The sequence below is a fragment of the Salmo salar genome, chromosome 10 (genome assembly GCF_965601325.2).
Source record: "Salmo salar chromosome 10, fSalSal1, whole genome shotgun sequence".
Taxonomy (NCBI): Eukaryota; Metazoa; Chordata; class Actinopteri; order Salmoniformes; family Salmonidae; genus Salmo; species Salmo salar.
The window spans coordinates 33,886,479-33,912,086 of NC_138300.1; the positions used below are offsets into that span (position 1 = coordinate 33,886,479).

The 25,608-nt window shown below is 42.5% G+C and overlaps 3 protein-coding genes across 4 annotated transcripts in view; all 3 read left to right on the forward strand.

Moving 5' to 3' along the window:
* The first annotated feature begins 1,555 nt into the window (after positions 1–1,555).
* Positions 1,556–3,134, forward strand: LOC106560354 (GS homeobox 2). Its single transcript, XM_014123191.2, has 2 exons — positions 1,556–2,023; positions 2,271–3,134. Exons 1-2 carry the CDS (start codon positions 1,651–1,653, stop codon positions 2,609–2,611), a joined length of 714 nt encoding a protein of 237 aa, XP_013978666.2. The 5' UTR covers positions 1,556–1,650; the 3' UTR covers positions 2,612–3,134.
* A 3,773-nt stretch (positions 3,135–6,907) lies between these two features.
* LOC100286705 (pancreatic and duodenal homeobox 1) lies at positions 6,908–8,164 on the forward strand. The gene is given in 2 exon segments (NM_001146646.2): positions 6,908–7,346; positions 7,579–8,164. Coding segments are annotated over 2 exon segments (633 nt in total). The 5' UTR covers positions 6,908–6,979; the 3' UTR covers positions 7,845–8,164.
* An 8,364-nt stretch (positions 8,165–16,528) lies between these two features.
* LOC106560269 (platelet-derived growth factor receptor alpha) overlaps positions 16,529–25,608 on the forward strand; it is a 30,494-nt gene continuing 21,414 nt past the window's right edge. The window contains exons 1-10 of one of the 2 annotated variants that reach the window (XM_014122983.3): positions 16,529–16,788; positions 19,480–19,558; positions 19,739–20,026; positions 20,142–20,405; positions 21,664–21,794; positions 23,575–23,737; positions 24,235–24,427; positions 24,535–24,650; positions 24,814–25,113; positions 25,208–25,608. In XM_014122983.3, the coding sequence (XP_013978458.1) occupies positions 19,501–19,558; positions 19,739–20,026; positions 20,142–20,405; positions 21,664–21,794; positions 23,575–23,737; positions 24,235–24,427; positions 24,535–24,650; positions 24,814–25,113; positions 25,208–25,608 (1,914 nt within the window). In that variant the 5' untranslated portion in view covers positions 16,529–16,788; positions 19,480–19,500. The remainder of the gene's footprint in view (positions 16,789–19,479; positions 19,559–19,738; positions 20,027–20,141; positions 20,406–21,663; positions 21,795–23,574; positions 23,738–24,234; positions 24,428–24,534; positions 24,651–24,813; positions 25,114–25,207) is intronic. The other variant, XM_014122984.3, reaches the window with a different exon arrangement.

Here is a 25,608-nt window from a genome sequence, read left to right on the forward strand (position 1 = left end):
CCTGAAATCTTTACCAAAGGGACGCATCCAGGGTATGATTATACTGCAATTATATTTAGTCCAGGTAGTCACGAGATTTACAACTTCAAATCGCATTTCCACAAATAAACTCTCACACAGAAAAGTAGATTGACTCTTATTGTCACAATATACAAGGCTTGGGCCATACAATTATTTCAATTATGAAGTAATTATCTAAGCATAGTTTGCTAATTAATTGGGATTTAAAACAAAACGAATAAGCAACTGGAGGCATTACGCTGGTTTGAATGCCTGCTAATAGAGAGCTCATTGTTTAGGCCAACAGTGTTATGGACGATCAAGTCTGGTAACAAACAGTACAAGAACCATCACCCATAGGCTACCCAAGGCAACTGCTCACATTGTAGATAATGCATGTGTTTTGTATGTGAGTTTGCTGAGAGCTACAGTATATTCAGAGGCTGGAGATTAATTGATATGATAATAGAGGTTGGTATGGGGCATGGGGCTTTTCAACTCCAATAGGCTATTGCAGATGCCTGTGATCAATTTTAGCTATAGAGGCCTACTATTATATGAACATATGTAGCCTATCGGTCAAAGTTCCCATTTGAATCGATCATGAACAGGTGTACAGACAATTTTTGGAACACGTCAATGTTACATCTGAATTGACCATATACACTGACTGTACAAAACATTAAGGACACCGGCTCTTTCCATGATACAGACTGATCAGGTGAATCCAGGTGACAGCCATGATCCCTTATTGATGTCACTTGTTAAATCCACTTCAGTGTAGATAAAGGAGAGGAGACAGGTTAAAGAAGGATTTTTAAGCCTCGAGACAATTGAGACATGGATTGCGTATGTGTGCCATTCAGAAGATGAATGGGCAAGACAAAAGATTTAAGTGTCTTTGAAGGAAGTATGGTAGTAGGTGCCAGGCCACTGGTTTGTGTCAAGAACTGCAATGCTGCTGAGTTTTTCCACGCTTAACAGTTTGCCATGTTTATCAACAATGGTCCACCACCCAAAGGACATCCAGCCAACTTGACACAACTGTGGGAAGCGTTTGAGTCAACATGGACCAGCATCCCTATCGAACCCTTCGATACCTTGGAGACTCCATCGCCTGACGAATTTAAGCTGTTTGTTCTGTTGCTATTCCTTAATCAATGCAACCGTTTAAATTAATGTAAAATAGGATTGTTGTTTAGATAAAATATGGATTTTTATATTTTAAATATAATTTTCTTCATCAAATTACATTACCGCACAGAAACAACATATTGCATGAGATGTGGGCACTATTGTCTCAGGCAGCTGATGATGCTATAGATAAACTTTGCTTCTCTACTCATATTATCTTTTTTGGGTGACTTGTTATTAACATGACTTTTCACTACACTGGGGGTAAATGAGCGAATGTGGAGATTTTGATTGGAAGTTCTCTGAGAAATCACGTGGTTTGAGCCCCTTGCAGTATACTGAAGCCCTTGGAGCCGGCTGCGCACGTGGGTGACGCTAGGGCCAGCCCTCTCCGGGGTCCCTTTTGTTTAACCATCAAACATAAGGACCTTCCGAGATCCTGAGGGCTTCAGATGAGAAACGGTCAACATCTTGTGCAAGGACCAATACTGACTGACCGCTTATCGTTCTGCAGCCATGTCTAGATCCTTTTATGTCGACTCTTTGATTATCAAGGACACCGTGCGACCCGCGCCTCTAAACGAGCATCCCGGACAAGACTTCTTCATCCCCATCAGCATGCATTCGCCCACCATGATGACGGTCAACGCGCCGGTGTGCCCATCCAGGAAGACCGGTACTTTCTGTGTCTGCCCGGTTTGCGTCACGTCCCATCTCCACTCTCCCCGCGGCGGCATTTCGATGCTGAAGAGTCAGTTCCCGGGAGCAGAGCCCCAATATTGTCAGAGGATATCACACCACCAACAGTCTCCGGCGCTGGGACACGCACCTGTCTGCACGCCTACGTACAGCGTCACTGACCCCAGGAGGTACCACTGTCTCTCCATAGGTAAGAATATGTTGTGCTCTCTGAACACCATTCAACGCAATGTAACAACATGTCAATTCAACCTTTGAAATTAGAGCAACATATCTTAATTGCACCACATATATTATGCGTAATTGAATAGACTAGTACGAAATAACAAATACGAAATAACAAACATTATAATGTTTCTTGCATAAAGTATGTAGTGCACTGTTAGAAATGTGAATAGAACAATTATGTGGCTAAATCGTTGTGCTGTCTCCATCAGGCGCCTCTGAGAGCAATCACATCCAGAATGGCAAAAGGATGCGTACGGCTTTCACCAGCACGCAACTATTGGAACTGGAGAGAGAGTTCTCCTCCAACATGTATCTTTCCCGGCTCAGAAGAATCGAAATTGCGACGTATCTGAACCTCTCGGAGAAGCAGGTGAAAATCTGGTTCCAGAACCGGAGGGTGAAACACAAGAAGGAGGGCAAGGGCACACAGAGGAGCGCGCACAGCGGTTGCAAGTGCGCAAGTGGTCACACGGACTACCCGAGGTCTGAGGACGAGGAATCTTTATCCCCTGCATCAGCGTCAGAGGAGAAAGAGATCTCCCCAATCTGAGGCCATCTCCCACTATACATACTTCCATTACACTACTTGCATAGTCTACCCTGGTTCAACACGGATTCAGCAATACTAGACGACCTCATGGCCATGATATGCTACTTCCAGTCTGAGAAGAAGTATTGGGAATATCTTTGGTTGTTCCCTCTGGTTAAATCGTGTAGGCCTATTTGTCCTTCGTTTTATGTTAACTGTCCAATATGAACAAATTGTGAATACATGTTTTATTTGTTAAAACATTTAGAAACAGAAATGTAATGTTGTATCATTCAGGGTTCAACCAACGTCAAAGTTGTACATCCTCAGTAGTTGTCATACAATGCTTGGTATCTTTCCTCTTCCATGTGATTAGATAAATATAATATTTATCCGATGTGGCCATGACGGCTGTTGATCTACTCTGTTTCACATCTGATTTATCCACGTGAATTTGTATGTGCTTTGTAGACTATTATGTAAATAATATGTATATTTGTATTTATTTTAATAAAACTTTGGTGAGTTGTATCTCAGACAAAAATGGATGTGCTATGTTTTTTGACCAGTTGGCAGGTGTATCTTTGATTCAGCCCTTAAAGGCTATTGTTTGAGCTTTTGTGTTTGAATGATATAATTGTCAAGAAATCAACGTTAAGTCTGTATTTTGAGTAAATAGTCAATTTAATATAATAATTACACAAATCTTCTCATGAGACCATTTCAAGGGACACATTAATGTCATCATATGCAGGTGATCAGAGACACTAATATAAACAGTATTAGATTTACATCCACGTTTACCGTCATTTACAGCCAAATGCATATACTGTACTCTTTTTAAGATGATCAAGAATAGATTAATAGTTTTATAAATCTTGACATTTTCTGTCTGTTCCTAGAGCTGGCTTTGACAGTGCCCTGTTCGGGTTAACCATGTTACAGGTTATATTGAGTCCCTCTCTGATTAGGTAACAGGTTGATAAAAGATGACAGCAAGGAGTGCATTACCTGTTAATGAACTATACTGGCACTTAATTAAAGAGTTAAGTTGATGTTGTCTATACTTAACAACTCTCTGACTCTCTCTCTCTCTCTCTCTCACACACACACACAAACACACTCCCATTCCCCCAATCATAAGGAGAAAAGAAAAATAGTCCGAAAATAAAAGCTGTGGCCTATGAACCATATGGTATGCCTAATGGCTAAAAGCATAACTTTAGGGGGTCAGTTTTAGATTATTACATTAGATCTGAGTTTCAGTTGAATTATTGTCAATTTATTCTCTGGTGCATTTAAAAAACAGTATTTACATCTCAGTATATTCGTATAGCCTGACAATAGCCAAAATAGGTAATTATAAAAAGTTATAACACATTATGGCATTAGAGAAAAACGAACATGTAGCCTAACCTATACTGACCATATTTAAACTCAGACTCTAATAAAAGACTAATAAAAAAATTGGTATTCTGAAATGAAATAGAGCCTAATAAAAAAAAATACATATTTCCATTTGTTTTAAGTAGCCTACATTAGTTATTATAATGATGATGCTATTATTATTATTATTAGTAGTAGTATTGTTATTATTATTATTATTAATACCATCATTATTATGACGTTATTATTGTTACCTGGACTTTATTTAGAGGCTATATGAAGTACTAGGCCCATAATGTATCCTGGCCACAAAGCCCTACCCGATTAAGCCCAGGGCTAAACCGGGGTAATACCCTCTATCATCCATGTTATGTTCGCTTTTGAAGAGATTTTGCTTGTCCAAAATGAGTTTAATTGCAGTTTCAGTCCCACGTTGGCTGATTATGCTGCAATTCCTTCGAAACCACAGAACAACGATATATAGAACTGGGCAAAGGCTTTGACAGGTTAGATTGTCCTGTCTTGGGACTCGCATTTAGCAGTGGACCCCCGACGGCTGCAGACTCTGCGGCCTTTGAAGAGACAGCTACAGGGTTCCTCTGAGCGCGAGAGAACGATTTAGTCACTGTTTCATTAAGCACTAGTTGAACCTTTCAACTTATGGTAAATTGAGGGGGCATGCTGAAATAGAAGGACTGCGTAAGAAGGGCGATAGGAAATTAGCTAACGGTTAATTTAACTCGTTTCAGTCGGAGTTTGGGATACATTCCTAATTGAGAGGGGAAGCAGGTGAAGTTTTGGTCCCACGCAGGCCCATTCAGACCGGGAATAAATGGTCTCTTTTCACATCCCGCTGGTGATCATATATTATTGAGCGAAAGCAACCTAATGAATATATATTGAAGTTCCTATTAATCGAATTAGATTTTACCCCTCGCAGGTGTGAAAGTGAAAGACCACCAGCCCATTAAAACCGACTGACAATGGAGCTAACTGCAGTTTTGGGAAAGTCTCCCCCTTTTCAGACCGATGGGCCCTGACCTCGAACTGTCAGTCCGCTATAATAGCCTGAAGCTCATGTGTATTATACCTTCAGGCCATGGCAAGACTAGCTGGGGAGACAAAGTAAACTCTCAAAAACACTATCATAGTAGACGTATAGGACAGTCGCGTTTTTGGCTAAAATCAAAAGAAAAGCAATAGCATGAAGCAGTTGCCCCAATTCGTGTGGCATGACTTTCATACTTTTCATTTGCATGGTCGATTTATAAAATGTGTTAATAGAAAAGTAATGCAATTATAGGTCTAAAGCCTAAACCGTCACTCACCCCAAAATATTGTGGAATGTAAAATTGAGACATTGTTACTTTGGATGAGGTATGAGGCCTGTTCAAATACAATAGCCACCAAAACCAGCACTCCAAAGACGATATAATTACTATTGAAAATGTGGCAATTACGCATTACAAAAGACAATTAATACGACTGCTTTTCACCAGTGTGCAGCTGCTGTCTCGTGTGGAGATATAAGAGCAAACTCAAGTGTCAATGAGAAAAGGAGAGAAAAAGTTTTGTCTTTGCCTGCGGAGACCTCTGCTTTGGTCATGAATCTGCAAGTACAATTTTGGCCCTCGATAAATGTGACAACTCTTCTGAGTCCAAGTGCTTCGAGTGGCGATGAATCATCCCGCCCTGGTAAAGGCAGGGGTCCAGGAGTGTCCAGTGAGTTGCTTGTTTCAAATGATGATGAAACTGTGAATTCTGGACACGTGCCCCATCAATGCCGTCTTTGGTGACTTAATCTAGTGGGAGCCCGGTCACCACACAATATGTGCCATGAGCTTTTGTCATGCTCTTCAGAATAGGCCTTTTCTAAAATGTCAACCACTTTAAAATCCATTATTTTGTTGGGTTAGAGCGTGCCTCTTAAATCATCAACTGCATTTAGTCGCTGAATGAATGAATATAGCTCTCCGAAACAGAGGACAACGAACTGAATATGACGATATATATCCTTGAAATATATATACATTTCACAAAGCCCCATGCAAAATAATAATTATATCTTAAACACATTTTTTATGGAGAGTAATGTAGGCTTAGCCCAAGTGCCTTATGAATAACTATACCACCGCATTATAGAGATGTTATAGGCCAATTATTCGATTCAGTTGTATCTCTATCATAATGGCACGGGTGTATGTGTGTGTTTGTGTGTGTGTTTGAGTGTCTGTGTGTGTTTGTGTATGTGTATGTGTATGTGTATGTGTATGTGTGTGTGTGTGTGTGTGTGTGTGTGTGTGTGTGTGTGTGTGTGTGTGTGTGTGTGTAACAGCATTACTAATCACTGCCCTACTTACATATGTTTCAAGTAGTTCCATAAAAGCAGCCAGTGTTATTTTATCAGCTAAGCCAGAATGACAGCGTTACATATTTACAAAGGAAATAAATTATACACCCACTTGATTACGAAAGGTGGCCGAAGTACATGCCATGCCACAAGTCATATTGAACTCATGCATTTGAATATGCTTCTGTCTAATTCCACCTGACACAATAGAAACGTTGTGTGCCTCCAAGAATCTGTCCTTGTCGAAATAATATTTATGTAAATATAAATATTATTTCATTCAGCAAATATGGAACATGGTGGGTTATGTAACCATAAGCGATTGTAGTGCTCCAGTTTGCACCTGTTACCTAAGAAATATGTTAAAAGATCGAAATGTTTCATGTTTCAGGTTAAAGATGAGGATAAAGTAAGTTTCATGTTCTCTTTTATTTGTGATTCATTCCCCTCTGGAAATAACAGGTTCAACTTTGCACCAGTGCAAACTTTGGTCAATCTGGCCCACAGCCAGTTATGAGTTGTGTCAGTCACGTGACTAGGGATAGGTATTCACTCATAGGTGCACTCCAAGTTGTGGCCTCACTTGAAGGATATATTGCAGGGACGTACATGGACATCCTGTAAAAATTATCGCTGGGAAAAGCAGCTCAATAATGGATACCTCTGATATTTACTATGACGGTGGGCGCTTCCAACTGCAGTCACCGGAAGAGTATGACTATAACCCGCCCTCCTGCCGCTACAGCGGTGACACCGAGCAGGTACGGATCCCCATGCCCCCTTGTGCCTCTGTCGAGCACCGGAGCAAGGGAACTTTACTGCCCTACGATCTACCTCCCTGTCAGTACTCGAGGCCTGTTCACACACAGACCCAGGAACAGGAATACCTGACAGGTCAGGGTCGTGTACCGAACGACTACCATCCAGGAGGCAGCCAAGTGGTGGAGGGAGAGTCCCCGGCACAAGTGCCATTCCCCTGGATGAGGAGCTCCAGAGTTCACTCATACCAATCACTCCCAGGTGAGCAGGATACTTTATAGGAGCAACTTTATAACATACATAGTTGTGACGCGATTTTGTCTGACAGGTAAAATAATGAGATGGGAGAAAAGGTTTCACAAGGCCTCAAAACTTGGCCTAACCTGAAATAAACAAGGTTATAGCATTAGCGTGAAAATGCAAACACAGTCTAGATAAATTAACTGAACAACTAACGACACACCTTTTATATGAATGTATCTTTTAATTTAAGGTGGTTATTCCCAGAACGGGGACGAATACAAGCGGAGCCGCACCGCGTATAGCCGGGCTCAGTTATTGGAGCTGGAGAAGGAGTTCCTCTTTAACAAGTATATATCCAGGCCCCGCAGATATGAACTAGCCACCACACTTAAACTGACAGAGAGACACATCAAAATCTGGTTCCAGAACCGGCGGATGAAGTGGAAAAAAGAAGAAACGAAAAAACGAAGCCCCTCTGACCACCATGAACCGGAGTCTTCCAATAAGGATGGATAAAACGTTAGGATAGCAGCATATGACCCTGGGTTTGAAATCCAGATTATTTGTTGCACTTGTCTATAAAATGATAGGCCTATATGTGCTTAAACTTTATAGCCTACGTTAGGCCTATGCTGTGGCTGGAGTGACAGTTTACAATTTGAATTTGCGAGCTATTCAATTCTTTGTCTTGTGCGTATATAGAATGTTGCTAAATTTGCGACTAATTCAATTATTTGTCATGTGCATATCTAACGTTTTGTTAAAAATTGCTCAATTTTAAATGACTGAAAATATCTGGAATTTTAATTAAAATGGATAAGAGCATCCATTTACTTCAGAATGTATTGTCTAATTTATTTTAGATACACAATAGTTGCCATTGTTAAAAGGCCACTGGAAATGATTTAGCTGTTCTCTGCGTTTTAAACGCATGTTATGATAACAGAGCATATATTAATTAGAGGCCTACATGCAGACTATGTATCAATGAATGACAGTGTCGAATCACTGAAAACATACCAATACGATAGAACTAACCAATAATATGATTAAGAAATATCTTACCTTTAGCCTACTTAATATGCAGATTAATTAACAATGCTTATCATGTTCCACATATAGCCTGTGTGATAGTCTATAACTAACACAAGAGGCATTTTGCCAGCAGAATAGTTGGTCTCATAAGTCTAAAAGGCACCTGCAAAGGGTTTATCTTATGGGCGTCACGACCCGTAATTTGTGGACAAATGATTTATGAGTGGTTAAGATATGATTTCGCTTTACAATTGCAGGCCAACGTTTACAAAACTTAAAGATAACAAAATACCTTTTGAAAATGAGGAACAATGCATATGGCAACATGTTCTCTTTCAGGGCAATGTTGGTTACCTAACTCAGAGAAAGTAAAAATAAGAAAAAGGGATGATGCCAAATACCCAGAACTAGAATGACTTTTGCCCCCCAGATTTGAGCAAACAATTAAGTCACTGTGTCATTTCCGCTGGTCGTGCAAATGCAGGTCGCCCGCCCAGCAACACTCATCAACAGACATCAACACAACTGAGCGAGGTGAAGTTAGACCTATAGGCGTCGGATAAATAGCCTACATGGTACTTTTTGCAAAGTCTGTGCTGTTTGTGAAACATCAATGTTGGCTGATATGAACAAGTTATTTGTTGATGTATTGAGGTCCATTAAAGTATATTTTTAGAATAGACTGGGGGTTGTAACTATAAGCCCAAGATTCCTTGTAAATTAATATCAGTTATTCAGATCTCTACAGGTTGTGTACTCTGTCATCTGGACGAACCTTTTAAGCCAAAGAAAGATGTATACACGATATATTTTCATGTTGTTAGAATACTAAGATAAGGACATTTGTGTTTGCATGGGCTGCAGCTTATGCGCACTGTGAAACAAATATATACTTAATTTCAACGTCTAGTTTTGATTTACATTTGGTTGAGTTGTCAACTAACGTCAATTCAACATGAAATCAATAAAAAAAATGTCCCCACGTCATTGGAGTTATATTAAAAGTTGGGTGAAAAAAATACAAAATTCCCTTATGTTGATAATATTTTGCAAATCTAATTAGTTTCCCACGTGTTGTAACATTGATTTCTGTTGTTGAAATGACGTGGCAACAACAACTTTGATTCAATCAGTTTTTGCCAAGTTGGGAGACCACGTTTCAGCACGCTGGACAGGCCAGAGGGGACAGATAGCCCTATACCATGCATTGACCATTGGGTATGCTCTAGTCTAGAGCAGGGATAGGCAAATGGCAGCCTGCGGCTGCATGCGGACCCCGGCCCTCCTTTTGAAGGCCCTCAGATATCCTTTTAAAAACTGTAAACATTTCTCTCCACCCTATGGCAAAAATAAATTATAGAGTTGCAGGATATTAGCTTTAAAATTGCACATTTTCCTCTCAGTCCCATGGAAAAATGTGTAGAATTGTATGAAATTTGTTATAAAATTGCGATATGCACATGTGGGTAGACAGACTCGCAAGCAACTGCGGCACCTCATGATGAGTTCAGATTTTTTGTGGCCCCCACCTCTATCAGAGCTGCCCATCCCTGTAAAACCTTATGTAAAAGTATGTGGACACCTACTCATCGAACATCTCATTACAAAATTTGCTGCTATAACAGCCTTCACTCTTCTGCGAAGGCTTTCCACTAGATGTTGGAACACTGCTACGGGGACTTGCTTCCATTCAGCCAAAAGAGTATTAGTGAGGTCAGGCACTGATGCTGGGCGATTAGGCCTGGCTCGCAGTCGGCGTTCCAATTCATCCCAAAGGTGTTCGAGGGGGTTGAGGTCAGGGCTTTGTGCAGGGCAGTCAAGTTCTTCCACACAGATCTCAACAAATAATTTCTGTATGGACCTCGCTTTGTGCACTGGGGCATTGTCATGCTGAAACAATAAAGGGCCTTCACCAAACTGGTGCCACAAAGTTGGAAGTGTTGTCTAGAATTTCATTGTATGCTGTACCGTTAATAATGTGTGGCCTACCACTTGTTGCTCCTAGATGTTTCCACTTCACAATAACAGCACTTACAGTTGACTGGGGCAGCTTTAGCAGGGCAGAAATTTGACGAACTGACTTGTTGGAAAGGTGGCATCCTATGATGGTGCCACATTGAAAGTCACTGAGCTCTTCAGTACAGGCCATTCTGCAGCCAATGTTTGTCTATGGAGATTGCATGGTTGTGTGCTACTTTATACACCTGTCAGCAAAGGGGAGGGTGAAATAGCTGAATCCACTAATTTGAAGGGATGTCCACATACTTTTGTGTATAAAACAATGTTTTTTTTCTTCGTATAGCCTATCATGCTGACCAAACCGTGCGCCTGCGTGCTCCATCGCACACATGTTGATTTTGTACCCCCACACCAGACACAATCAGGACACGCAGGTTGAAATATCAAAACAAACTCTGAACCAATTATATTAATTTGAGGACAGGTCGAAAAGCATTTAACATTTATGGAAATTTAGCTAGCTAGCTTGCTGTTGTTAGCTAATTTGTCCTGGAATATAAACATTGGGTTGTTATTTACCTGAAATGCACAAGGTCCTCTACTCTGACAATTAATCCACAGATAAAACAGGAAAACCAAATTCCTTTCTCATCATCTCTCCTCCTTCCTCAGGCTTCTTTTTTTACTTCTTTGGACTTTATATGGCGGTTGGCAACCAACTTTAAGGTGCATTACTACAACCGACTGGAGTGTGGACGTCGGTTAATCTTTCAATCACCCACGTGGGTATGTGCTCCTAAACACCAATGAGGAGATGGCATGTGGGTATATGCTCCTAAAAACCAATGAGGGGATGGGAGAGGCCAAACTTGCAGCACATTGAGTGTCAGAAATATAACCTATTTCTATTTTAGCGCTCGCTGAGGCGAGTGAGCAGTGTGGGTGCAATGATTGAATAACATGTATGTGTACATTTATTTTGCTACGCTCGCACACACGACGCGAGTGGTGTGGTCAGCATGGTAATGCAGTCTGTTTGGAACTTGGAGAGCTCTCTTAAACTGCTGTTTGGAAGTCTCACCATGGTGCATTTCTATAGGTTGGTTCATTTCCGGTGTTTTACCCAAAAGGCTCAGACATTTCTGTTTTCATCTACACAGGCCGGCACCCGAGTCTTACGCCTCTATCACATCGACAGCGTCATTGCATTTTGGTACACCAAAAGTACATACATTTTCAATGGAACGCTGCTATTGAATGTATGCATCAAATTGTATGCATAGAAGGCTTGACAGAAATGGTAGCAGAAGGTGAATGTTGAACTTTTGTTGCACACAAATCCAGATGATGCTGCTTACCATTTTGTGCAATGACACTGTAGGTATGATCGAGGATTTACGCTACCATTTCTGGTACCATTTCTGTCAAGCATTCTCCGCATACAATTTGATACCCTCCAATTGGCAAATCTGACCATAATTATATCCTCCTGACTCCTGCTAACAAGCAAAAACTAAAGCAGGAAGTACCAGTGACTCGCTCAATATGCAAAGCTACCAGACTTTTTTTGCTAGCACAGACTGGAATATGTTCCAGGATTCATCTGATCAGTCACCGGCTTCATCAATAAGTGCATCGATGATGTCGTCCCCACAGTGACTGTACGTACAAACCCCAAACAGAAGCCATGGATTACAGGCAACATCCGCACTGAGCTTAAAGGTAGAGCTGCCGCTTTCAAGGAGCGTTTATAAGAAATCCCACTATGCTCTTCGACGAACCATCAAACAGGCAAAGCATTAATACAGGACTAAGATTTAATCTTACTACACTGGCTCTAACACTCGTCGGATGTGGCAGGGCTTGCAAACTATTACAGACTACAAAGGAAAGCCCAGCCGCGAGCTGCCCAGTGACAAGCCTTTCAGACGAGCTAAATTACTTCTATGTGCGCTTCAAGGCAAGCAACACTGAAGCATGAATGAGAGCACCAGCTGTTCCGGACGAATATGTGATCACTCTCTCTGTAGCCAATGTGAGTAAGACCTTTAAGCAGGTAAACATTGACAAGGCCGCAGGGCCAGATGGATTACCAGGATGTGTACTCAGAGCATGCGCTGACCAACTGGCAAGTGTCTTCCCTGACATTTTTAACCTGTCCCTGACCGAGTCTGTAATACCAACATGGTTCAAGCAGAACACCATAGTTCCTGTGCCCAAGAATACCAAGGTAACCTGCCTAAATGACTACCGACCCGCAGCTCTCACGTCTGTAGCCAGGAAGGTCTTTGAATGACTGGGCATGGCTCACATCAACACCATCAACACCATTATCCCAGAAACCCTAGACTCACTCAAGCTTGCATACAGCCCGCCCCAACAGATCACACAATCTCTATTGCACTCCACAGTGCCCTTTCCCACCTGAACAAAAGGAAAACCTACATGAGAATGCTGTTCATTAATTACAGCTCAGCATTCAACACCATAGTGCCCTCGAAGCTCATCACTAAGCTAAGGACCCTGGGACTAAACACCTCCCTCTGCAACTGGATCCTGGACTTCCTGACAGGCCACCCCCAGGTGCAGGCAACAGCACATCTGCCACGCTGATCCTTAACACAGGGGCCCCTCAATGATCCCCTCCTGTTCTCCCTGTTCACCCACGACTGCGTGGCCAAGCACGACTCCAACACCATCATTAAGTTTGCCGATGACACAACGGTGGTAGGCCTGATCACCGACAACGATGAGACAGCCTATAGGGAGAAGGTCAGAGACCTGGCAGTGTGGTGCCAGGACAACAACCTCTCCCTCAATGTAATCAAGACAAAGAAGATGATCATGGACTACAGTTATATGGCTGCACCATCGAGAGCATCCTGACTGGTTGCTTCACCGCTTGGTATGGCAACTGCTCGGCATCCAACCGCAAGGCACTACAGAGGGTAGTGCGTATGGCCCAGTACATCACTGGGGCAAAGCTTCCTGCCATCCTGAATCTCTATACCAGGTGGAGTCCGAGAAGGCCCTAAATATTGCCAAAGACTCCAGCCACCTTAGTCATAGACTGTTCTCTCTGCTACTGCACAGGAAGCGGTACCAGAGCGCCAAGTCTAGTGCCAAAAAGCTCCTTAACAGCGTCTACCCACAAGCCATAAAAGCCATATTTGCATTGACCCCCCCCCCCCTTTTATTTACGCTGCTCATACTCACTGTTTTTTTTATCTATGCATAATCACTTTACCCCTACCTACATGTGCATATTACCTCAATTACCTCGACTAACCTGTACCCCCACACATTGACTCCGTACCGGTACACCCTTTATATATAGCCTCGTTATTGTTATTTTATTGTTACTTTTTTAAATTTATTTTTTACTTTCGTTTATTTAGTAAACATTTTGTTAACTCTTATTTTCCTTACAAGCCCTAACCCAACAATGCAGTTGTAAGTAAGCATTTCACTGTAAGGTCTACACCTGTAGTCTTCGGTGCATGTGACAAATAGTTTGATTTGATTTATTCAATGTATGCACCATACAGAACGCACTACAACTGCCTCTGCAATGCGATTCTGCAAGGCAAATGCAGAGTTCCATTGGAAATGAATGTACTTCTGGTGTACCGTTACGCAATGACTTTGTAGGTGTGATCGAGGCGTTGTCGGGCCATGGCTCCGGTGGATCTGCTCTCACGGGGCCAAAGCCAGGTCACTGGTACTTTTCAGCACTTATTTACATAACAGTGGCTGTCTGTGAACTTTAACACCTTCTCACAAAGCAACTTTGTTGATTATGCAGAGTTTGTTGATTTTTCTCTTCACAAGTCCTCATTGTCAGCCTTATAGCTACGGAAACACAATTTCCCTAGTATAACACATGGGTGCACTAGTGTAACAATGTTACAGTAGAAAAGCAGGAACAGTGGCGTAACCATAGATAGCCTATTCTTATTCATTTCTATGGGCTTATTATAGGCTACTGAAACTACTTCATTTTGACTGATGCTGGGTTTAAACAATAAACCGGTCTGGGAAAAAACACTGTTTGGGCTCATATATCAAACATCCTCCAGTTGAAACCATAAACATTTGAATGCCCCCTTGTGGATGTTTGCTTCTAAGTAGAAGTATGTCATTTCCACAGGTCATCATTTTCTTATTGGCAGTCAATAAATGTGGCCATCCTGATCAACAGTTCGTAACTGGGATACACAATTCATGAATTATATTTCTGGATTGTAATAGGCCTAATGATGTATTAAGTAATGCTAGGAAATGTGTGTGTGTGTGTGTGTGTGTGTGTGTGTGCACGTATACATGTGTGCTATATGCATAGTCTATAGTCACTTTCTATGCATAGTCACTTTACCCCTACCTACATGTACAAATTACCTCGAGTAACCTGTACCCCCGCAAATTGACCCTGTATATAGCCTCGTTATTGTTATGTAATTTTCTTGTGTTACTTTTATATTTAATTGTTTTACTTTAGTTTATTTAGTAAACATTTTCTTAACTCTATTTCTTGAACTGCATTGTTGGTTAAGGGCTTGTATGTAAGCAATTCACAGTAAGGTCTACACCTATTGTATTCGGCGCATGTGACAAATACAATTTGCTTTGATTTGATTTATACTCAACAGTCACTCTTGGTTGCGCATTTGTGCCATAGATTACATTCCACTATGTTTAAAGATGTGGAATCATATCACATCCACAAAACGCCATTGTACTTGTTTACAAGCGCGCAATGTGATAGAAATGATTTAACACGAGAAACTTGGAAAGTGCCTTAGATGAGCCAGTTATCACAAACAACGTCCTTTTGACGTCCACATTGCCAGCTTGCATGACCTTATACAGAGTTGGAAAATGTCTAAAAGAAATTGGCTACACACTAACCCTAATAGGTATACAACTGATTTTGCACCAATGCATTGGAACAGTTTTTTTTATAGCCCACTATGTCGAGGCTTACTACAAATCACAATTTAAAAAAAAACAATTAACTTTAAGTAAATACGTGTACTATTGTAATGGACTGGCGTTATGACTGTGTTGTTGTGGAGGGTAAAATAAGAGGAGAGACTTCAGTAAGGAACTCTACCAGTTTGAGGCACTAAAATTTGATTTTTTTGGTTTGGAGAACAAGGTATACTGTTCTTTTGCGCGCTTCGGCTGAGGGAACATGTGGAAGTAATCGCGCTGAGCGGCTGGAGAGATGTGTTTCTCTGCAAGGGGAGCGCTGCGGGACCGGCCGGGCACCGCTGGAAGTGCCGCTGAGAGAGGGGTTGGGGGTGGTCAGCCCCGGGGCTCCACTCCATGAAAACCGGCCTGGTCGGCTGACTTGGCTCCACATCCCTGAGTGCAGTGAGATAGGTAATTCATAATGACCCTTTATCCCAGCTATTATACCAGCCTCAGGACCGGGGGAGGGGGCTGGGGTCACAAAACACCTCCACAGAGTCGGCAAACAACAGAGGAAACAGTGTGCCAAACGGGCAACAAACAAAAAACATAACGAACATTTCTCCGTTTATCTTCATAAGAAATTGCCCAAAAAATAAGAATAACTGGAAATCCCTCCCTCTTGGAGAATATAATGAAGTCAATATGTGGTTGACTTGAGAGAGGAAGAGAGAGTTGAGTTGTGTGTGTAGTGTCTGGTGTTGGAGCGCCCCCTGTGGGAAATGGAGGCTTGGACGTTCATGTTAGCAAGTTTCAGGTTTTGAAAAGTGCTAATGAACTGAGCACTAACGTTCGAACAAAACTCCATTCAATTATTGTTACCATATAATTATATGTGTATACGAACAATAGTCTATTTATAAGAAGGCAAATACATTATATCTTAATAACTCATTAAACAACATGTTTGTTTGTACATTTTAATTAATGTTACCTTCGCGTATTTGCGGAATGGTGAAATGTATTTATCTATTTGAAAACATCCGTCAATGTCGCTCGATAAGTTATATCGTTTGCTTTTCTTCGAAAATACGCTCGACACCGGATTGTTGTGCATATGTATTTCTCGTACCTCTTTCCTACATCATTGCCCAGCAGAGTCCAGCTCCAGTCTCACTGAGAAAACAGGACTCTTATTTTGAAAGGAACCCCAGAGCTGGAGCCTCCTGTAGGGGAGGAGAGGGGGGTCATTTCCTGAGAGTTATTTACTTTGAGCCAGATGATTAGTTTTTGGGGGGAAGGATGGGCTGTAACATTGAATCAATTACTGGTCGCTGTAGCTCAAGCGCATTGTGAGCGCGGCCGTGGACGCAGACGGAGGGGCGCACATATGCTAGCTCTCACAGTGAAGGACCGTGGCCATAGGATTACTACCACTGCAACACAATTGAGTAGAGGAGCCTTCACTGAGCCGACCGGAGCGCTTTTACGCTCCTGATTTCATTCTATTGGGATTTAAAATCAAGACACATAATCCAAGGGAATATAAGAGGTTTGTATTTAAAACAAATGAGCAAATATTTTTTGTTTTTGCTAACTGTTATTTTCTCAATAAGGCTATCAATTGAGAGAATTTCAAATCTGAAAAAATAAAAAGGTTATCCAACTGGACACTTTTAGGCTAGTTCAATTTGTCCTCCTTAGTGAATATTCACGAAACAGCCTAGCTTCTTATTAGGATAGCACCATATTGTGAAAACTTTAACCGAGAAGAAATTATTAATCTGATTTGATCCATCCATCACACTTTGGGGGGCTTTCATTAGCCTAATTTCGCTACGAGGAAACGTTCCAGCAAACTCCTTGAAACTTTGAAGATGCATTCGTTTGCAGGCTATGCGTTATGCATAATGAATTATGCTTTGAACGGGATTCAGTTTTCCATGAAACATATGGTCTCACCTCCGGATGCCAAGCGGAGAGATGTCGCTGACTCGGCTGGATAAAAGCGCTCAATTTCGGCCTCACAGCTGGAGGTGTCACCTCTAGGACTGAGGGTCCATTGTGGGATGCTGCTGCCTGCCTTGATATCTAATGGAAAACACATTGGAAATTGGATTTCAAGTTGTTTTCGTTATTGCGCTTGGAATGTGTGGAATTAAATGGAATATTGTGCCTTGCCATTTGCTTTCTGAGATTGGACGCAAGCTGTAGCCGAACGGAATTCAAAAGTAGAAAGAAGGGTATTTTTTTTACCCACAAAAAAAAGTATAGTAGCCTATAGAGTGGAACCCATTCCTGGATGGATGTAATTTCAGTGCACCAGAAAACAAAATGCAAATAGCCTACATTTGCCCCCAAGATAATTCTTCATAATTAGCCTACAATTTAATGCTGGCCAATATAACATGAACAAAATATGTATGCATATTTGTTAAGATTGCAATAGAATAGAGTTGCGCGCTGCACGAATGTAACAGTCAAGTTAGATACCCATTTTGAAGTTTTCCATCAGTGATACTCACTGCCTTGGACATTTTCGAGTGTAGGCTATTGCTTGCCCCAATGCCCCTACCATCCTCTTCATTTCAAAATGCTATATTTAGACATCTCTCTGCTATATTCCCATGGAAATCAATTCTGCACATGGGGGATTGAATTTAACAGTTTAAGTGTCTGTGGAGGACAGAGAGCTGATCAACCATCTCTCAGCTGTTGCTCCAAAGTGTCAAGCCCAGCAGAAGGGGGCTTTTGGCAGGCTGCACATTTGCTGGGACTGTAGTGTTTTGTTGGGGCGAGAAAAGGAGAAGACTGACAAGCCCTAAATTTGCACACTCGGCTGGAATAGAAAATATGCGCAAACGTGTCAAAGTGTATCAGGATTCCCACGCGAATATTTGTCATACAGACTTCTCTTCAGAGAGGGGTCTCTTAATTATAGTCCCTCTCTAACCCTGGGTTTGGTTTGCCAGGGATAATTAGCCAGTCCCGGGTGAGATAGAGCTGACTACCTCAAATGAATCACTTAGGCCTACACTGTTAAAAGTAGCAGCAAACGTTTTGAGACAAAAGGGATTTTGATTATGGATAAAAAATAATGTATTTTAATCGAGCCAATGGGAGATAACAATTAGAAGAAAATGTAAAATAATTATCCTATAGTCACAAATTAGGTTTAAACTAAGTGTTTCTATTGAATAGATTAGAGTAAAACTGGTAGGTATATAAACGTTTCAGAGTTGAGCGCGCCTGTGTTTGGAGTTGCGTCTCTCTCGGCTCGTGCGTTGATGGAATCCAGGGTCCCGCGCACCAGACAAAGAGATAACGCTCGTACCAGAGGAATGTCTGTTGACCACAGACCATGACAGCAAGCACGATTAAACCTGGATGGACGAGTTCTTTAACAGCCTAAAAAGTTAGTTGGGACGAGTTGCTTGGTTTACAAGCCTATGGTAGCCATGTCTAGATTTGATGTTGCAGTGAATAAGTCAAGATGCAAACATATTTATTAACTGAAACATCAGAATCAAACCTGAAATTCTGTTTCGATTCTACTTAACTTTTGTAGTACTTACAATTTGTGTTGATTGATGCTGCTAGACCGCACAATTCCTATAGCTCTATAGGCTTATACAGTAGACTAATACAGTTGGCATGTTTGTAGTCTAGGCCTATACCTGGCCATTGCCACAGAAATAGGCTATTCCATTTCCGGCGAAATGACAAACAATAATGTAACTTTCCTGCTGGAGAAAGAAGTTACAGCCCACAGATGACTGCTTGATGCATGCGAAAGTGAACTATGTCGCCCCCTAGTGACTTCAGAGCCTAAATTGAATTCCAGCTCTTCTTGGCAAAAAAATAGACGTTTGCGCCACTTTGCTGATTCAACCATGTCCAACGTTTTTATAAACATCTTCTGAGACCAAACCAGTGCAATCATCATCCCTGCTCAACAAGATTACTCAATGTGCGCTTTACAAGACCTGGTGTGCCACAGTAGGCTATAGTTGGAGACAGTATAGAGCCAGTCAGTTTTACTGCTGTGCTGGAGCTGTAAAAGTCCCTCTATTGATTTTAATTGATTCAATTGCAATGTTTTCCAAAAGGCTTAGGTAGTGGAGACAGGGGTATCTTCTCCCATAAATCAACGCATTTTCTCTAAGCTTAGACAGACACTAGTGTTGTTTTTGCAACATCTGGTGGAACCATGTCTGACGTGTAAGTATTTAAACTCTTCCAGCAGAATTAACCATCCGTGACCATGGATGAAATGAAGACATGTCTCATCATTGGGGTTTTCTTGTTTGGGTTGTTATCAGGTAAGAAACTAATTTAAGTAAGTAAAAATGTTTCTTGGTTCTTATAACCTGAAAATAATCTTCCAGCGCACCTAAATCGCCTTTTCCTTTCGACATGTGTTTTTATCACTGTTACAAACCTGTCCAATGTTTTGTATTGAAAACACTATCGACATTCAGTGAACTTGTGTTCTCCATTAGTTACCCGCGGGCTGGCCACACCGACCATTGTATCAACTGAAGATGAGTTTGTTCTCGAGCCGCTCTCCGTGTTCAACATCAGCTGCACCGGTAAAAGGAACGTTGCTTGGGTCGAGCCCCTACCAGACGACACATTCATTTTGCCTGGATATTACACCTCCACGCTCTTCATCTACAACGCTTCTGTGACACACACCGGATATTACTCCTGCAAATACCAAGACAAAGAGGGCGATGAAGAGGTGGATGGCGTAGCCAATGATGCGTTCATATACGTTTTCGTCCCAGGTAAATATGGTGAAATTGTTTGTCATATCCATACTCTGTGATTCTATTATATTATATGAATTCCCATATTGATAGCTTTTTGACCAAACAACCATGTTCTTGCCTTGTTCCTCAGATCCCGAGATTCCATTTGTGCCTGAGGAGTCAGACCGCATGCTAGTCCCAGTCTATCCCAATAGAACCATCATCCCATGCAGGGTGTCAGACCCTCAATCCCAGGTGGTCCTAAAGAGCGCTCCCAGTGGAGTAGAGGTGGACGCAGTTTATAAGAACAAGATCGGCTTCATTGGCAACCTGGAGGCTGGATTGTACATCTGTGAGACCACCGTGAACGGCATGACAATGACGAGTGACACTTACACCGTGGAGGCCAACAAACGTAAGGAGTCCAGATGTGCATGATTTGTTTGATGACAAATGGTTGTGCTGCTTAGTTTTAATATCACATTGGTTAAAAAAAATCTGTCATCTTTTTTTCATGCCTTAGAGCAGAGACATGATTGAATAAGCATTAGGCCCAGAAAGGGGGATGATATTGAGGCCAGCTATTAACACCCTGGACTTGTTTACTACTGAGAGAGAGAGAGAGATAGAGAGAGTGTGTGTGTGTGTGAGAGAGAGAGAGAGAGAGAATGTGTGAGAGAGAGTGTGTGTGTGTGTGTGTGTGAGAGAGAGAGAGAGAGAGAGAGAGAGAGTGTGTGTGTGTGTGTGTGTGTGTGTGTGTGTGTGTGATAGAGAGAGAGGGAGTGTGTGTGAGAGAGAGTGTGTGTGTGTGAGAGAGAGAGAGAGACATAGAGAGAGAGAGTGTGTGTGTGTGTGTGTGTGTGTGTGATAGAGAGAGAGGGAGTGTGTGTGAGAGAGAGTGTGTGTGTGTGTGAGAGAGAGAGAGAGATAGAGAGAGTGTGTGTGGGTGTGTGTGTGTGTGAGAGAGAGAGAGGGAGAGAGATAGAGAGTGTGTGTGTGATAGAGAGAGATAGAGAGAGAGTGTGTGTGTGTGAGAGAGAGAGAGAGAGAGAGTGTGTGTGTGTGTGTGTGTGGTAGAGAGATGAGGTGGTCTCACTGCATGAGAGAGAGAGAGTGTGTGTGTGTGTGTGATAGAGAGAGAGAGTGTGTGTGTGTGTGTGATAGAGAGAGAGAGAGATAGAGAGAGAGTGTGTGTGTGTGTGTGTGATAGAGAGAGAGATAGAGAGAGAGAGAGAGTGTGTGTGTGTGTGTGTGTGAGAGAGAGAGAGAGTGTGTGTGTGATAGAGAGAGAGAGAGAGAGAGAGAGAGAGAGAGAGTGTGTGTGTGTGTGATAGAGAGAGAGAGAGAGAGAGAGAGAGAGAGAGAGAGAGAGAGAGAGAGAGAGAGAGAGAGATAGTGTGTGTGTGTGTGTGTGTGTGTGTGTGTGTGTGTGTGTGTGTGTGTGTGTGTGTGTGTGTGTGATAGAGAGATGAGGTGGTCTCACTGCATGAGAGAGATGACATCATGTCATTAGTACCGGGAGATGACTTCACATAGTTGTAGTCAGACAGAGAGAATGTGATGGCATCAGCCTGCAGTGAACTCAGAGAGGGGGATACCATGCAGAGGCCTGTAGATTACCATATGGTCCCTGTTGACGGTATTGCTCCTCCCTCCCCTGGTGGTCTGTACAGAGATGGAGAACGTCCATGTGGAGGTGAAGGCCAGCGAAGAGGCAGTAAGAATGGGGGAACCCTTCAACATCACCTGTGTGGCACCTCCAGGACTGCCCTACCAGCAGCAGTGGCTCCACCCCAGGAAACAGGCAAGGCCTCACCCCCATAGCAGCGCGAAGTAGTGGTGCTGCAGCACCCCCTGTAAAATCAGAATAGGAACATCTTTAGTGCAGGCACAAACATTTGTCCAACCCCCCCCCTTTTTCCCTCAGAACAGCCTCAATTATAGAAAATGTAATAACTAAAAATGCAATAACTCAAAATGAGAAAATGCAATAAGAAAATAATAGAAAGATTTTTTGTGCAAAATTTCCAAATTAAATAAAAGAAGCTGTGAAAACGACCCAACATGTTTCTGATAAGTTTTCAGTTCGGCTTGGATGAATATTTTATGTGGTTGTCATACTATGATGCTGATAAAGACAGCACCTCTGCAGACGGTATCTAACTGCATATTCACATTCTCTCAAGATGCTGAAATAAATAAATAATATTTCTCCACTCTTGTTCCCAAGTCCAAATTTTGCTTACATTTGATGTATCATTTTACTTAAATAAATGCTTAATTCTGCAGGAGTTAATATTAAGTCTATGTGAGAGGTTATAGACTTACAGTCAGTGTTCAGATTTCAGTTTCCATTTAACTCATCTGAACAGTAGGATACAGTTCCCTTGACGTGCCATAGGCCTATTTGAAGTCCGTCTTGTGACTGTGGAATTTGTATAGCGCCTCACAATCATCACACATCACATAGCCTGCACTGCTATCATCCTCTTTAAACACTTCACCAAATCTTTCCCAAACATTACTTTTCTGGCCCTCCCTTCTCTTTATTTTCAACTCTCCATTTCACTGCTTTTCTCTTCTTGAATAAACCTCAGACATTATCCTATTTGCCTCCTTAGATCGTCATTAACCTTTTCTGCCCATTCCCAAAAGCATTTGGCGATTAGCATGTAGGCTATTTGGCACGAATACAGTTAGGTCCTAAAGTTTAGACTTATGCACTAATGTCAGATAGCCTAAAATAATGAAAGAAAAACCTCAATGTTGCCTATAGATATAAAGTGCACAAGAATGACACATTTATGGATTTTTTAAAGGTATTGTTTTCTCTTTATTCAACCCACCCGCCACCCACCTGCCCTTCATCCACACAGTATTTAATGACCCTAAACCTGCCCGCCGATATAACCAATATAACATACATGTAGTTAATTTAAGTTTGTATGTCAGTGTAGATGGTAGTGTAGATAGTGGATTGTCTTGGTGTGTGTGTGCACCTCTGTCTTTGTGTGCACTGTTCAGTAATCCCTGCAGCACGTTCTGACAGAGCGTATGTTTAAGTGGTGGGATCCCTAAGCCCTTTTCCAGAGACAGTTAGGGTAAGAAGAGCACCGGACTCCTGGCTTTGGTCTCAGCTGCAATTACAGGCATTTAAAGGCCCTGGGGTCCTGATTTATCTCCTGTGGACCAGCACATGTTTTCACCATCAGCTCACAGACCGATAGAGAGACATACTGCTCTGACATACAGAATTCATCTCTACATTTTAGATTTTTTTTTACATTTTAGTCATTTAGCAGACGCTCTTATCCAGAGCGACTTACAGTAGTGAATGCATACATTTCATACATTTTTTCCCCCCCGTACTGGTCCCCCGTGGGAAACGAACCTACAACCCTGGCATTGCCAACACCATGGTCTACCAACTGAGCCACATGGGACTACCTGTAAAAAGGTGGAGAAGAGCATAGAGACAATATATTTTATTTCCGAGAGATGGGTATAGACGGTGTGTGTGTGTATTTGTGTGTGAGTGTGTCTATGGTGTATTTCATCTTCCTTCCTTTTGTTCCTCTATCTAGGCTGTGGATGCAGTCCAGATGAAACAGACTCTGCCTGATAGAGTGGTCTACACCCTCAGTATCCCAGCAGCCACCTCTCAGGACAGTGGGGTGTATGAGTGTTCCATCACCAACAACTTCAGTGGAGAGATCAGAGCCAACAGGGTGGCTGTCACTGTCTTCGGTACACTCACCTCCTTATGGCCAATCAAAAACTCATTTTGAAAACATGCACAATGTCTATCACTAGTCAATTTCACTCAAGACATTGCTTATCCTTGAACAGCATTACTCTTTACTACCAATACCACTTCGCTGTAAATGTATTAAACAGAAACGACTTGGGGTCCATCTGATACTTCTTGGAATAAGTCTTTAAAAGTAGTCCTCTTGAATTCACATAAAAGCGTAGAGTTAATTCATCCTGCCTATCAGTGTCAGTATGACGTGCTAGAGGGAAGGGATGCTTTATGGGATGGCTTCAACAGCCCCAATGCTTTATGGGATGGTTTCAACAGATGTGTGCCAGAATTTCATTTATCTTTTTCTGTTTCTCATCCTTCCTTCTGTTTCTCCTCTCTATCACTCTCTCTTTCTTTTTTCTCTCACTCTCACTTTACCCCACTCTTCATCACTACCTCTCCCTCTGCTCCCCTCTCTTTTCTACCCTTCTCTCTGTAGAAGAGAACACCTTTGTGATGTTGGACCACAGTGGGATTGGAGTGGTGGAGTTTGTCAGTATGATGGAGGAGACAGAGTTCACCATCAGTATTGAAGCCTTCCCTGCTCCTAAAGTCACCTGGCTGAAAGACGGTATCGCCATCACTGAGAACAGCTACTTCCTCACCAAGACCAGCCGTCTGGAGGGGAACCAGTAAGAAAATAACAGCTGTTTATAGCAAAGCTGTTTTTTTGTGTGTCTGTGGACTTCTGTGTGGTGTGTGCTGGACTGAGCTAAGTGGTTCTCTGCCCATCTCTCAGGCATCAGAGCACCCTGACTCTTCGGCAACCACTAGAGGAGGACAGTGGTAACTACACCATCATGGTCCTCAGCAACCCTCACACTGCCCAGTTCTCCTTCACCCTCAAAGTGAAAGGTGAGAATAACTTCAAGCCAAGTGAAAATGCACTTTTACATGTGTGTGAACATGCATTTATGTGTTCAAATGTGTTAGGAATTGTGAATGTGTCAGTGTGTGTGTATTATCTCAGAATAATCCTCAATCTGACCATATGTCTGCCTGTGTGTGTGCCTTCCAGCCTCAGCCCCAGTGCTGTTCCAGCCAGCCTCAGCCCCAGTGCTGTTCCCCCAGAGAGAGGAGATGGTTGTTCCCCTCCACACCCCCTTCACTCTGACCTGCAGGGGCGAGGCCGAGCTGGCCTGGGAAACACCCGTCTACCTATCAGAGCAGACAGAGGAGGACAACAGCGGCCTGTTTGTCACCACGGTTACCGTAGAGAACGCCACTGTGGCAAACACTGGTTTCTACACCTGCTTCTACAACGGAGGGAACTCCACTGAGGAGGGAGAGGACAGCAGCATCTACATATATGTGCCAGGTATAGGGAAGACATCACTGTGGTGTTAGAGTTAAATCTATGTAAGAAGTTTGAATGATTAGAAACTTACCATGGCCTCTTCTCACCCCCTCAGATCCAGAGGTGCCCTTTGTCCCCTCTCTGGTGCCCTTTGGCAACCACGTCCTGAATGGTCATGATGAGATGGAGATCCAGTGTCGCGTGTCGGACCCCAGTGCCAATGTGACCCTGGTCAACACTGATACCCAGCAGGCCGTGCCCATGACTGTCTACGACAGCAAGAGGGGCGCCGTGGGCTTCTTCAGTGCAGGAACCTATGTCTGCAAGGCCCTCATCAATGGAGAGGAGCACCTCAGTGAGGAGTACATCGTCCATGGCTGGGCAGGGGGGTTAGAGCTGCGTGTGGAGCTGAAGGCCCAGAAGACTGCTCTCTTGGTGGGAGACACCATCACTGTCACCTGTGTGGCCCGGGGGTCTGAGATACTGGAAGACCACTGGAAGTACCCTGGAAAACTG